At 43.6% G+C, this 15,753-nt stretch overlaps 1 protein-coding gene across 1 annotated transcript in view; it reads left to right on the top strand.

The window, feature by feature from the left end:
- The window catches only part of LOC145345361 (uncharacterized), a 60,055-nt gene that overhangs the window by 18,874 nt on the left and 25,428 nt on the right, over window positions 1–15,753 (top strand). Inside the window, exons 5-9 of the mRNA XM_080193178.1 lie at window positions 1,795–1,885; window positions 4,349–4,415; window positions 5,877–5,932; window positions 10,479–10,549; window positions 12,143–12,233. Of these exons, the coding sequence (XP_080049304.1) occupies window positions 1,795–1,885; window positions 4,349–4,415; window positions 5,877–5,932; window positions 10,479–10,549; window positions 12,143–12,233 (376 nt within the window). The remainder of the gene's footprint in view (window positions 1–1,794; window positions 1,886–4,348; window positions 4,416–5,876; window positions 5,933–10,478; window positions 10,550–12,142; window positions 12,234–15,753) is intronic.

The following is a 15,753-nucleotide window of genomic DNA, read 5'->3' on the forward strand; positions in this document are numbered from 1 at the left end:
ACCCTAGATTTGTTCTTCTAATTGATAGAGTTTGTAGATTTCAGAGGTGCTGTCATACTCATAGAAGTTTACAGCATGGAAACAGGCCCTTTGGCCAGCTTGTCCATGCCACCCTTTTATTTTTAACCCCTAAACTAGTCCCAATTGCCCACATTTAATCCATTTCCCTCTGTACGCATAATACCCATTTAACTGTCGAAACGCTTTCTAAAATATACAATTGTACTACTACCTCTGGCAGCTTGTTCCAGATACTCACCACCCTCTGTGTGAAAAAATTGCCCCCTGGATCCTTTTGTCTCTCTCCTCTCTTACCTTAAACCTATGCCCTCTAGTTTTAGACTCCCCCAGCTTTGGGAAAACATATTGACTATCTAGCTGATCTACACTTCTCATTATTTTATAGACGTCCATAAGATCACCCCTCGGCTTCCTTCGCTCCAGAGAAAAAAGCCCCAGACTATCCAGCCTCTCTTTATAACTCAAACCATCAAGTCCCGGGAGCATCCTAGTAAATCCCTTCTGCACTTTTTCTAGTTTCATAATACCCTTCTATAATAGGGTGACAGAACATTGCACCATATTCCAAATGGGGCCTTACCAATGTCTTGTACAACTTCAACAAGACATCCCAACTCCTGTATTCAGTGTTTTGACCAATGAAACGAAGCATGCTGAATGCTTTCTTCACCACTCTGTCCACCTGTGACTCCACTTTCAAGGAGCTATGAAACTGTACCCTAGATCTCTTTGTTGTATTACTCTCTCCAACGCCCTAGCATTAACTGAGTAAGTCCTGCTGTGGTTCAGTCTACCAAAATGCATCACCTCGCATTTGTCTAAGTTAAACTCCATCTGCCATTCATCAGCCCACTGGCCCAGTTGATCAAGATCCTGTTGCAATCCAAGATAACCTTCTTCACTGTCCATTATGCCATCAATCTTGGTGTCATTTGCAAACTTACTAACCATATCTCCTATATTCTCATCCAAATCATTATATAAATGACAAATAACAGTGGACCCTGCACTGATCCCTGAGGGACACCATTAGTCACAGGCCTCCCGTTTGAAAAACAACCCTCTACAACCACCCTCTAGCTCTGTTAGTAAGCCAATTTTGTATCCATTTAACCACCTCACCCTGGATCCCGTGAGATTTAGCTTTGTGCAACAACCTACCATGTGGTACCTTGTCAAAAGCCTTGCTAAAGTCCATGTAGACAACATCAACTGCACTGTCCTCATCTACCTTCTTGCTTACCCTTTCAAATAAATCAATCAAATCAGTGAGACATGAAGTCAAAGACGTGTTGCTGTATTCACCAAGACCTCTGTCAAAGAGGACTTGGCGAGTTACAGCAATGCATCTTGTCGATGATACACACTGTGGTCATTGTATGCCAGTGATGGAGGGGTTGATGTTTAAGGACTAGATCAAGCAGGCTGCTTTGTCCTGCATGACCATTGCAAAGATCCGTTGATCTTGTCCGGGATTCTCTGGTTTTGGGTGAGCGCGGTCTGAGAACCCCATCTGATTTTTAAATTCTGTTTAATATTTATCAATGTTTAATGCAGTGGATCTAATGATAATACGTTTATTGTTCTTATATTGGGGTTTACTACACACAATTCTTTGCAATTCATTTTGCACGAAGTGAGTAACATTTTTAATTTTAAATGTATACAATTGGCAGACTTCAGGAAACTGATTTTTTTTTTGAAGCTTCATAAATCTTGTGATATGCCATGACAATTATATTAATTTTGTCTCTTCCTGGAATTACTTTATAGCAATATGCACTTTGCTGCAAATATATTGCCATCACTCACTCCCAGGTCAAGTTGCAAGGACAGGATAGCAAAGACTCCCATAAAACATCAGGTGAGTGCTGGTCACATCTCAGCAAGGGAGGCAGAAAACTATATGCAGGTATGCAGTGGCAGCTGAATCAAACATTGACTGTGTTCCTTTTCATGAGATCGAGATACTTTGTTGTCTGACAATACCCTGTGGAGATTTTTCCCCCCGATTCCCAATGATTTCAATTTTGCCAGGGTTCCTTTATGCCACACTCGGTCAAGGACAGTCACTCATCTTCCGTTGTGAGTTCTGTTCTTTTGGCCATGTATGGGCCAAGGCTGTAATGAGGTCAGAAACAGAGTGCCACTGGCATAGCTTAAAATAAGCATCAATGCACAAGCCATTGATAAGAGCCACATTAAGTATTATCAACGACAACTTCCATCACTTTGCTAATGATAAAGAGCAAACTGATGGGACACTGATTGGCATCATTGATTAGAACATAAGAAATAGGAGCAGGAGTAGGCCATCTAGCCCTTCGAGCCTGCCCCGCCATTCAATAAGATCATGGCTGATCTGTCGTGGCTCAGTTCCACATTCCCGCCCTCTCCCCATAACCCTTAATCCCCTCACTTATCAAAAACCCATCAACCCGCGTCTTAAAAATATTTAGCGAGGCAGCCTCAACCACTTCAACAGGCAGAGAATTCCAGAGATTCACCACCCTTTGAGTGAAGAAGTTCCTCCTCAACTCCGTTCTGAACCGCCCCCCCTTTATCTTGAGGCTGTGCCCCCTAGTCCTACTGTCCTTTCTGAGCAGGAAGAGTCTCTCCACCTCTATCCTATCCATCCCACTCATCATCTTATATGTTTCAATGAGATCTCCCCTCATTCTTCTAAACTCTAACGAGTACAAGCCTAGTTTATTCAGCCTCTCCTCACAGCTCAACCCTCTCAACTCTGGCATCAGCCTAGTAAACCTCCTCTGCACTCCCTCCAAGGCCAAAATATCCTTGCGTAAGTGCGGCGACCAAAACTGCACACAGTACTCCAGCTGCGGCCTCACCAATGCCCTATACAGCTGCAGCAAGACCTCCCTACTTTTATATTCAATCCCCCTCGCTTTGAAGGCCAGCATCCCATTCGCCTTCCTGACCACCTGCTGCACCTGCAGGCTGGGTTTTTGCGACTCATGCACAAAGACCCCAAGGTCCCTCTGCACCGTCGCCTGCTGCAGTTTTTCGCCACGTAAGTAATAGTCCTTCCTACCATTATTCCTACCAAAGTGGACCACCTCGCACTTGCCAACATTAAATTCCATTTGCCAGTTCCTGGCCCATTCGCCCAGCCTATCTAGATCCTTCTGCAGACTCTCCACACCCTCCGCGCAATTTGCCGTTCCACCAATCTTGGTGTCATCAGCAAATTTCGACACCATACACTCGGTTCCCTCCTCCAGATCATCCGTATAAATGGTAAATAGCTGAGGCCCCAGCACCGACCCCTGGGGCACTCCACTAGTCACCAACCGCCAATCCGAATAGCACCCATTGACCCCCACTCTCTGCCTCCTATTTGACAATCAATCCTCTATCCACGCTAACACCCTACCCCCAACTCCATGCCCCCTTACCTTCTGCAATAACCTCTTGTGAGGTACCTTGTCAAACGCCTTCTGAAAATCAAGAAAGACCACATCCACCGGCTCTCCTCTATCCACCGCCCTAGACACATCCTCATAGAACTCCAATAAATTTGTCAGACACGACTTCCCCTTAACGAAACCGTGCTGCATCTGCTCTATCAAGCAATTCCCCTCAAGATGCCTCGCTATTTCCTCCTTGATGACGGATTCTAACATTTTACCTACAACAGACGTTATTCATTATGCTTTTCTTGGACAGGGCATCAATGTCAGGTAGATGCTAGTGCTGTATTGGAATAGCTTGGCTAGGGTCGCAGCAAGATCTGCAGTACAAGTCTTCAGTACGATTGCTGGAATATTGTCAGGGGTCCATAGTTTTTGCAGTATTCCATTGCCTTCAACTGTTTCTTGAAGTCCCTTGGAATGACTTGAATTGCTGAAGATTGGTGTCTCTGCTGCTGGGGACACCTGGAGGAGGCTAAGATAGATCATTGGCAATTTTGGCTAAAGATTGTTGAATAAATGGACGACCAAATCCTTTTTGAAAGGGAGCAGAGTAATACTTCTAATTAGAAATATTTTAAAGTTTTAACCTATTGTTTTATCAATAATTCTGCTGCAGCTGTTTAAGTAACAGCAGCTTTTCACTTAAATTTATTTAAGTTAGCATTCATGCATTGATGATAAAAGGAGATCCTGGCAAAGAAACATACTTGATGACGTGAGCAGGAAACCTGCTAGTATGAGACTAAATGTAGGCTGTCATGAAATATTGGTCAGATGTGAAGAGTATAACTGGGAACTTTTGCAATGTTGCTGTAAAGATGGATCATAATAGCTGAGGCAGCTTGGATCTGACAAAAGGCATTTCATTTCATAATATTTCTCTTTAATAGAAGAAGATCAGTGACAGTGGTGACCATTCTGAGGATAAGGCTGTTGCTCCAACACCTCATCAAGAAGGTGAAGTTTATTAAGTAACTTTATGAAAAGTCAGAGTGTTTATAAGCTACATGCTACCCAAACTTAGATTTATCTCACCTTCAGTTATCAGGGAGACTACAGCCAGAATTCACCAACCTTGCCTGCAGTCTGCTGCTGTGAACAGAGATTAGGCTAAGAGTCAAATTCTCTGTACTCACTAGCAGCAGCAGAGGGATGTGCAAGACTGGAGAATTTCTTTCTACTCCCCCCACCAAACTCCAACCCCCCCTCCCCCCCCAACCAAATTCATTTTGATTTTGTGACCGATGTGCCAACTGTAGATACTAGGTCTTACCCATCGTCAATGCACCTTCTGGAAGATATGTATTTCCAAAACATGAATTGTGCCCAGTCCATTAAATTTATATTTTGACATCTGCAAATTGGCATTCAATACTAAAGTTGCATTCATTCTGATAATATGTATGTGAAAATGAGTGCTTGTTGCTCCATAGGATTCTTGCTTTGGCCAGTTACTGCAGCTATGTAACTGATCCAGACATGTTAAACAAGAATAAATGCTTCCTTGAGTAGTTGACTATGCATAGATAGAATCACGGCAGTGCAGAAGGAGGCCATTCCACCCATCAACTCTGCACCGACGCTTGACATTACATCTTACCCAGGTCCACCCTCATTTCTTGGGGCAGTAGCAGTGCTGTAGATACTACGGTAAAGACAAGTCCGTTCTTTGCAGAGCAGCCTTTGACAATTGAATAATGATAATCCACCCATACCACTAGTTACCTCATGGCAGAGGACACAAACAATTGGAAACCCTATTAACATAAATGGGAAGAGAAGATCCTGCCACCAGCTAATGGCGGGCTGCCACAAAACACACAGAACGGGTGTGCAAATTCCCACTCAATGTTCATGTAACAGTTCGATAAAAAACAAAGATATTTAAGAATCAATTATATTGCAGTGGGTCTGGAATTACTTTGATTTGATTTATTATTGTCGCATATAGTGAAAAGTATTGATCCTTGTGCACTATAAAGACAAAACATACTGTTCATAGAGAAGATCAGGGGAGTGCAGAATGTGGTGTTACAGTCATAGCTAGGGTGTAGAGAAACATCAGCTTAGTGCAAATTACATATATACCAAGCAAAGTCAGCTAATTTTTGTTCCTAAAGGGCATGACGGAACAAGATAGAGCTAAAAGCTCCATTTTGCTTATCTTTTGGTCACCAAAATGTCTTTTTATTCAAAATGTATTTAATTAACTTAAATTCCTAGCTGTCATTCTTGCATTTGAACTTTTGCACTCTCATTCATTCATCCAAATCTCTGGATTACCAATCCTGCAACATAACCACTATGTCACCACATTCTCAGTTGTCTTTCTCTGGAAAATGATTGTGAGTAAAATGCTCTAAATATAAGGTATAAAGAATGTCATCTCACTATATTTCTTTGAATTTTCCATTGCAGATCCAATCAAAAGTGCTGTGCAAATTTGCCAGCCTGTTTTTAAAAATCCTCTACTTGTAAGTAGCCTTTTACCATTGCTTAGGTAGATCTCTGCCATTGTTAACTGCTGCCCTAAAAATAATGTGCTTGATGTTAGGAACAGTCGTTGAAGATATTATTGCTAGCTGGTCCAGTTATTGAAATAAGATCCAATTTTACTGGGGCAAAATTCTCCAACTCAAGGAAATTAAACTGAAAATATTCTGACCTTCGTTTCTGACCATGTCCATTTCTGACACTGCATAAATTTCAGTAAAAGAATGAATATTTAAGCTTCATGCATAAGGTACTCTGAAGATTTGTTTCTTGCCATTTCTCCTGCCTTCCACTTTGAATCTTTATGAAAGCTATCATGTTACAGTATTAGATTGAATTATGGATACAAGGGTGCATTGAATCTAATACATATTAAAAATGCTGTAGCATTCTAATGATTGTGCCTGTCGATGACACTTTGAACATTTGTGTAGGGCTTCTAATTCTGTGTGACTGAGTTTATAAACCTTTCATGTCAATTCTAATTGTAGCAACAACATTTGACACAGGGTGATTCCAAAGCATTGCATTTCCCAGAGAACAACAGACATCATGGCAAAAATTGGTCTGTTGCACAGGGACTTGGAAGAGCACAGAAATACATCTCTAGCGCCTGTGTTTGCTTGTTGCCTTTTGTCTAATAGCCATATTGTGATTAGTTCCAGGCATCTCTTTCCACCAGTAATTGATAAATGGCTGCTTTAGCCAAAGAGCCATTCTGTGTGCCACTGTTTAGCAACTCTTGGTCCACTTTCATCAACTTGCAGCACTGCCACCCAACAGCTGTCTTCTAATAGGCCTAAAATAACCTGCGGTTAAAGGCAATTATGACTCTGTTTCTGTTTAGTTTCATTCATCAGTTCCGTGACAGCCATGGGGAATGGGGAACAAAGAAATAGATGACCAACTAAATACATACTTTGGTTCTCTCTTGAAAAAGGGGGACATAAATAATATACCAGAAATGTTGGAAAACACAGGGTTTGGTGAGATGGAAGAAGTGAAGGAAATCAGGATTAGTATAGAAAAGGCGTTGGGAAATTTGGTGGGATTGAAGGTGGATAAATCTCCAGGGCCTGATAATCTACAACTCAGAGTATTTAACAAAGTGCTCCGAGAAATAGTGGATGATTTGGTGGTCATCTTCCAAGATTCTATAGACTCTGGAACGACTCCTACAGATTGAAGTGTAGCTAATGTAACTTCACTATTTAAAAAGGAAGGCAGAAAGAAAGCGGAGAATTATAGACAAGTCAGCCTGACGTTGATGGAAAAACTCTTGGGTCCATTACAAAAGATATAATAGCAAACTGCTTGGAAAACAGTGGCAGGATCAGAAAGTGTCAACATGAATTTATGAAAGGAAAATCATGCTTAGCAAATCGACTGGAACTCGAAAAGAATACGTAGAGTTGATGAGGGGGAGTCAGTGAATGTGGTGCATTTGGACTTTCAGAACTCTTTTGACAAGTTCCCATGTTAAGAGATTAGTGTGTAAAATTAAAGCACATAGAATTAGGGGCAGTGTACTGAAATGGGTAGAAAACTGGTTGGCAGATCAGGAATAAAGATTAAGAATAAATGGGTATTTTTCCAAGTGGCAGGCAACGACTAGTGGAGGTATCACAGGGATCAGTGCCAGGAACCCAGCTACTCACAATGTATTTGCATGATCTAGATGAGCGAATTAAATGCAATATCTCCAATTCTGCAAATGACACACAAAGCTGAATGGGAGGGTGGGCTCTGAGGAAGGCATAAAGATGCTTCAGTTATCCAATCAGCTTCTAATGAATGGCAAATGCAGTATAATGTGGATAAATCTGAAGCTATCCACTTTGATAGCAAAGACAGGAAAGCAGATTACTTTCTGAATAGCTATAGTTTGGGAGAGGCGAATGTGCAGTGAGATCTGGGTGTGCTTGTACACCAGTCATCAAAAGTAACCGTGCAGGTGGTGACAAAGGCAAATGGTATGTTGGCCTTCATAGTGAGAAGGTTTGAGTACAGGAAGAATGTCTTGATGCAATTCTACAGGACCTTGGAGAGGGCACACCTGTAATATTGTGTGCCGTTTTGATCTCCTTATCTGAGGAATGATGCTCTTGCTATGGAGGCAGCACAGCAAAAGTTTACCAGTGCTTCCTGGGTGGCAGAACTGACATTAAGAGGAGAAATTGAGTCAGTTAGGATTATATTCACTAGAGTTTTTAAGAATGAGTAGGGATCTCACAAAAACCTACAAAATTATTACAGACTGATGCAGGATAGACGCCGAAAGGATGTTCCCAATGATGGGAGAATCCAGAACCAGGGGTCACAGACTAAGGATATGGGATAGACCATTTCGAGCTAAGATTAGGAGAAATTTCTTCACCCAGAGAATGATCAGCAATAATGTGTGCGATAATTCTGATTCACACATGAAGAGAAAAACAACACTTCTTATCGGTAAATTATATGCTGAAACATGCAGCCTCAGAGCTGCAGTCAGCTCCCGAAAAAGTTCTGGAACAGTAAACAAGTGATCCCCACCATTCTTCCTGATAGGTTTCCCAGGTCATGTGACTCTTACACTGCAGTTGGATTCTTAAAGGGACAATTAGCACACTGTTGAATTCATTATCACAGAAGACAGTTCAGGCCAAAGCACTCTGTGTTTTCAAGAAGTAGTTAGATATAGCTCTTGGGGAAAAAGGGATCAAAGGATACTGGGGGGAAAGCAGGAACAGGTTGCTGAGTTGGATATTCAGCCATGGTCATAATGAATGGTGGAACAGGCTGGAAGGGCTGAATGGCCTCCTCCTGCTTCTATTTTCTATGTTTATTTTATAAGATGAAATTTTGGGGAGAATTCATTTTCATCACATGTAGTTTCCTTCAGGTTCAGGAGATGCCAAGAGCCTGGCCAGAATTTTTCAACCGTGCTCGCTCGCGGAATTTTCCATTCCCACTGTTGCCAAATTCCCACTCCGGGTTTCCTGGTGGTGAGGCTGCATAGTACGGGAAACCCCATTGACAGCAATGGGATCAAAAGATCCTGCTGGCAGCCAATGACAGGCCGCATCTGCAGTCACGAAACACACAGCATTTATGTTGACAGGGCTAGAATACAAGAGCAGAGAGGTACTGCTGAGGCTGTGTAAGGCTCTTGTCAGACCCCATTTGGAGTATTGTGAGCAGGTTTGGGCCCTGTATTTCAGGAAGAATGTGCTGGTCTGCAGGAGTCCAGAGGAGGTTCACAAGAATGATCCCTGGAATGATGAACTTGTTGTATGAGGAATGGCGAGGATTCTGGGTCTGTACTCATTGGAGTTTAGAAAGAAGAAGGGGGATCTTATTGAAACTTACAGGAGTTGTGTAAAAAAACTGGGGCTGATTCTTATCTCGTTACTACCCTGGTTTTAGACATATACTGGGTGGTAACAGAACCAAAATCACGTAATGCTGAGTTGCCAACTTGTCGCTGGAGTTCTTTCCATTCCAATTTTCATTGCACCTCACCTTAGCCGGCCAGAGTTTCTGCCAGAAAGGGCTGGAGGCCTCATCTATATCAGCAATTTGTGTCGGGACATTGGCTCCATTTTTCATCCTCATCTCTGCATTGCTACCACCTGCTTCAATTAGGAAAAGCTGGCAGTCAACTTGGTTTTTATTTTGGCTGCGGCCGCTTACATGTTTTAAACCTTCACTTCTAATATGTCACTTCCCTGCCGTTCAAGGGTGTGGGTGCGGAGATTGGAAACAGCTTCCTTGCTGTTGTAAGCTGCTGCTTCATTTCACTCCCCGGAACTTTCACCCATCCCTTCTGAGGTGCTGCACCCGACTGATTTCTGATCAGCGGCTCCATCAGATTAGCCACCCTCCCAACCATCGAGCTGCTGACGAACACACTGTGGTTGGTGCTAGCAGCTCACCCATTCAGTGTGAATGAGACCTGTCCTCAGAATGTGACTGGGTGGAGCAGGTGGACTGGCCCATAGCCCACCCAATGTACTCTCAGTTTGCAAATGCCCCCAGTATCACTTTACCTCTGACTTTTGAGTTTGAATCCAGTTTAAACAAATGTGCTAAGAAGCTCCTTGTACTGCATTCTACCCATAATTCATTTGCACGGTCTTAACATAATTCTTGGTGAGTGAGAGTGAGGGATATACGATCTGATGTAAAAGTGCTGACAATCTAGGGTGCTGTTCTGAGGTATTAAAATATTAAAATTGTGGCAAGAGTAGAGGAGCACTATTGCTTTTTGCTTTGTTGTACTAGGCAGTTAAGTGTTCCAAGTGGAAACTAGCTGGAAGCCTAGTTTGGTGAGAATGTGTCTGTCCCATTCCTTACCAATAGAGAAATCTTCCTCCCAGTTTATTTTGTCCTGGGAAGGCAATGACCTCAGTTTTCATGCTGCAGAGTGTAAGGCTATTTCTCCCAAATGCCTTCTGAAATTCGCATGTAGCAATGCAAAAATTCATTGTAAACCCATAGCACTCAGGAGAGAGTCAAATTCATTCCATTTGTGTCCAATTCCAGAACAGAGATTCGACCGTCCAGAAAATCTGCAATATGTTCTCTCAAGCATCCATCGAAAACACGCGAAAAAGGTTTGATTCTGCCTTTCAATTATCCTAATGGACAATGTTTGCATCTTCATAGCTGTGACAGATAAAGTTAATAAAATACACATTCAGTTGCCTACAAAAGTTATAAACATTTGCATTACTAGTTTATTGTAAATATTTATTTCAATTTACAACAGGAAAATTTCCAGAAAGCCATATTAACTCAAAGATATTTTTATTTGTTTATGGGATGCCAATATCCTGAGCAAGATAACACCCAACTCTAACTGTATTTGAACCACTGAACTCAATGTCACACAGGCACTCCCACATGAGCTCAGGGGATGTAACCCAATGACAAGTGAAGAAATGACAGTGTAGGACCTGTTTAACCATTTTCATCCTAAATGCTGAACCTGGGCATAATTCAGATCTGACTTAGAAATCTCTTTTCAGGCGCCCCTATACGCACTCAGCCTGAAAAAAAATTGCGGGCCTGAATCGCGCTGTGGGCGGGGATTAGTGCACCCAAAACAATCGGAGCTCTGAACGGCACATGCACAGTTGGAAGTTTTAAAAACGCGCCCATGTCAGATCGCCCCTGGTCCGCAGAAAGTAGAGAAAGCGGCTTGGGAGCGAAAAGCGGGAGCGATGGCCCAATCATCACTGTCTCCCTTATCCACCTACCCCGTCCCCGCTACCCAGACCGATCACGACCCCCTTACCCCCCTCCCTACCGGAGACCGATTTGGCCTCCCTCCCTCACTCCATCAGATAATGATCGTGTCTCCTTCTCCCCTTCCCCACCAGATAATGATTTGACCCGGCTCCTCCTCCCCACAACCACCGATCTGAGTCAGAGGGCCCTATTTCACCGTTGCGTCACGGTAAAGTCGGGTGTGAGGCCATTAACGCAATCCATGCCCTCATCCGCGTAGATTGCCACTTTACCGAAACCTGGGAGTGGCGGCTATCTGAGTCGCACCCGAAACGGGCACAACAGCAATTGAAATCAATTTGCATGCATTTCAATCGAATTAACAAACTGCTCCCCCAACTTTATCAGCATTTCCCCTGTTTACCGCCGTGTTAGCCGATCCAGAATCAGGCAAAATGATCCTACTGAACAGAAGTCTGAAACGGGTGCTGCAGCTAGTGAAACGGCGAGTTCAGAGCTTCCAACAGCTCTGTGACTCAGATCAGTGTTTGGGGGTGGGGAGGGATGCAGGTCAGATCATTCTCTGGTTGGAAGGGGTGGAGGGAGGCCCGATCGTTGGCTGGTGGTGGGTGGGAGGAGGGAGGCACATCAGGTCATTCTCTAGTGGGCGGGGGTGGTGAATGAGGCCATACCATTCTCTGTGGTAGGGGGTGGGAGAAGTGAGGTGAGATCGTTCTGTGAGGGGGGAGTGGAGGTGAGTGAGGACAGACCATTCTGTAGAGTAGGGTAGGAAGGAGGAGGTGACAAAAATGGCTGACAAGGGAAAGGCCATGGACGTCATCTATATGGATCTTAGTAAGGCGTTTGACAAGGTCCCTCATGGCAGGTTGCTGCAAAAGGTTAAATCTCATGGGATATAAGGAGAGGTGGCCTCAACAATTATGTTAATTTTTTCTGTCACTGGAATTACTTTATAGGAAAAGGGCCACATCTGCAGAAGTATCATCTGGAATCCCTGCCAAGAGAAGATGCAGTTGTAGAATAGCAACGACGCCAGTAAAACATCAGGTGAGTGCTGCTCACTTCTCAGCTTGGAGGATGAAAAACGATGAAGTCCTATACAACATGCACGTATGCAGAGGCAGCTGTATCAGCCATTGACTGTGTTCCTTTTTATGAGAGCGAGATACTTTGTTATCTGACAGTACATTTGTAAATGAAACAGAACTGTTTTTAGTCCTATTGCAATGTGCAGGAACTGGAGCAATTTCACTACACCATCTGTATTAATGCTATGGTTGCTAGTTCAGGCCAAAAGCCAGGTATTTCTGTGCTTTGGTGAGTGGCTCATTTCCTGACCTGCACCATCAATAATGACAAACACAACAGGGGCATGGGCACACCAACACAAGACGCCTATTCATGTCAATCTACATCCTGACTGGGAGAGTTATCGCCATTCCTTCATTAACGCTGAGTCAGAATCATGGAACTCCCTACCTAATGATAGATTTGTGGGAATAACACCACCAGATGCATTGCAGTAATTCAGGAACAAAGATCACCGCCACTTTCTCAAAGACAAATCGAGATGATTTTGCCAGAATGTCCAGATCCCAAAATTGAACTTTTCAAAAACAAAATTCAATGTATCAATGCAATGTGGAAAGTGAAAATGTCAAATTTGAGCAGTTGCGACCACTCCCAAGTTGTGTTTAGAATTATTCATGGGTCACAGAATAAGATGCAGTTCTTCTTCATGGATATTGTGGTGCATAGCATGAAAATATTTAAGAGAAACTTGGGTCTCGGCATGGTGGCACAGTGATTAATGCTGCTGCCTCACAGCACTAGGGGCCTGGGTTCGATTCCCAGCTTGGGTCACTGTCTGTGTGGAGTTTGCATGTTCTCCTGTGTCTGCGTGCGTTTCCTCTGGGTGGCCCGGTTTCCTCTCACAGTCTGAAAGATTTGCTGGTTAGGTGCTTTGGCCATGCTAAATTCTCCCTCAGTGTACCCGAACAGGCGCTGGAGTGTGGCGACTATAATGCATCTTGTAAATACTAATATATATACTGCAATGCAGTATATATATGAATGGCTGCAGTGCATCTTGTATAAAGACTGCTACCACTGTGTAAATGATAAAGGGAATGAATGTTGAAGTTGGTGGATGGTGTGCTGATCAAGTAGTGGGCACAGTGACACATTGGTTAGCACTGCTGCCTCAAAGCTAGAGGGACCCAGGTTCGATTCCCAGCTTGGGTCACTGTCTGTGTGGCGTTTGCACGTTCTCTCCGTGTCTGCATGGGTTCCGTCCATGTTCACTGGTTTCCTCCCACAGCCTAAAAGACGTGCTGGTTGGGTGCATTGACCATGCTAAATTCTCCCTCCCTCCCGAACGTGCTGGAGTGTGGCGACTTGGGGATTTTCGCAGTAACTTCATTGCAGTGTTAGTGTAAGCCAACATGTAACACTAACAAATAAATAAACAAAAGTGGACTGTTTTGTCTTGGATGGTATTGAGTTCTTTGCGAGGTATTGAGCAGCACTCATCCAGGCAAATGCAAAGTATTTTGTCACATACCTCACTTGTGCTCTGAGGAATCTGGAGGAATTCAGGATTCCCAGTCTCTGAACTGCTCTTGTAGCCATTGTATTTATATGGCTGGTACAGTTCAGTTTCAGGTCAAGTAAAGACCCAGGATGTTGATAATGGGGAACTCAGTAGTGATAATGGCCATTGAATTTCAAGGAAAGATGCTGAGAAATAGAAACAGAGTGCCAGTGGCATAACTCAAAATGAGCATCAGTGTGCAAGCCATTGATATGAGCCGCATTTAGTGTTATCAATGATACTTTCCATCACTTTGCTGAGGGTGCATTGAATCTAACACATGTTAAAAATGGTGAATTGCTGTAGCATTCTAATGATTGTGTCTGTCGATGACACTTTGAACATTTGTGTAGGGCTTCTAATTCTGTGTGACTGAGTTTATAAACCTTTCATGTCAATTCTAATTGCAGCAACAACATTTGACCCAGGGTGATCCCAAAGCATTGCATTTCCCAGAGAACAACACACATGATGGCAAAAATTAGTCTGTTGCACAGGGACTTGGAAGAGCACAGAAATACATCTCTAGCGCCTGTGTTTGCCTGTTGCCTTTTGTTTAGTAGCAGTATTGTGATTAGTTCCAGGCACCTCTTTCCACCAGTAATTGATAAATGGCTGCTTCAGCCAAGGAGACATTCTGTGTGCCACTGTTTAGCAACTCGTGGTCCACTTTCATCAACTTGCAGCACTGCCGCCCAACAGCTGTCTTCTAATAGCCCTAAAATAACCTGCGGTTAAAGGCAATTATGACTGTTTCTTCTTAGTTTCACTCATCAGTTTCGTGACAGCCATGGCAATAATCTACAACTCAGAATACTTAACAAAGTGCTCCAAGAAATAGTGGATGATTTGTTGGTCATCTTCCAAGATTCTGTAGACTCTGGAATAAGAACATAAAAAATAGGAGCAGGAGTAGGCCATCTAGCCCTTCGAGCCTGCCCCGCCATTCAATAAGATCATGGCTGATCTGTCGTGGCTCAGTTCCACATTCCCGCCCTCTCCCCATAACCCTTAATCCCCTCGCTTATCAAAAACCCATCAACCCGCGTCTTAAAAATATTTAGCGAGGCAGCCTCCACCACTTCAACAGGCAGAGAATTCCAGAGATTCACCACCCTTTGAGTGAAGAAGTTCCTCCTCAACTCTGTTCTAAACCCCCCCCCCCCCCCCCCCTTTATCTTGAGGCTGTGCCCCCTAGTCCTACTGTCCTTTCTGAGCGGGAAGAGTCTCTCCACCTCTATCCTATCCATCCCATTCATCATCTTATATGTCTCAATGAGATCTCCCCTTATTCTTCTAAACTCTAACCGTACAAGCCGAGTTTATTCAGCCTCTCCTCATAGCTCAACCCCCTCAACTCCGGTATCAGCCTAGTAAACCTCCTCTGCACTCCCTCCAAGGCCAAAATATCCTTGCGTAAGTGCGGCGACCAAAACGGCCCACAGTACTCCAGCTGCGGCCTCACCAGTGCCCTGTACAGTTGCAGCAAGACCTCCCCACTTTTATATTCAATCCCCCTCGCTATGAAGGCCAGCATCCCATTCGCCTTCCTGACCACCTGCTGCACCTGCAGGCTGGGTTTTTGCGACTCATGCACAAGGACCCCGAGGTCCCTCTGCACCGATGGCTCCTACAGACTGAAGTGTAGCTAATGTAACCTAGCTGTTTAAAAAGGAAGGCAGAAAGAAAGCAGAGAATTATAGACCAGTCAGCCTGACGTTGACATTGGGAAGAATTCTAGGGTCCATTATAAAAGATATAAAGCAAACTGTTTGGAAAACAGTGGCAGAATCAGAAAGTGTCAACATGAATTTACAAAAGGAAAACCATTGTTGACAAATCGACTGGAACTCGAAAAGAATGCGTAGAGTTGATGAGGGGGAGCCAGTGAATGTGGTGCATTTGGACTTTCAGAAGGCTTCCAACAAGTTCCCACGTAAGAGATTAGCGTGTAAAATTAAAGCACATAGGATT

This window comes from Carcharhinus amblyrhynchos, chromosome 7, assembly GCF_965287045.1.
Source record: "Carcharhinus amblyrhynchos chromosome 7, sCarAmb.v2.hapA, whole genome shotgun sequence".
NCBI classification, from domain to species: Eukaryota; Metazoa; Chordata; class Chondrichthyes; order Carcharhiniformes; family Carcharhinidae; genus Carcharhinus; species Carcharhinus amblyrhynchos.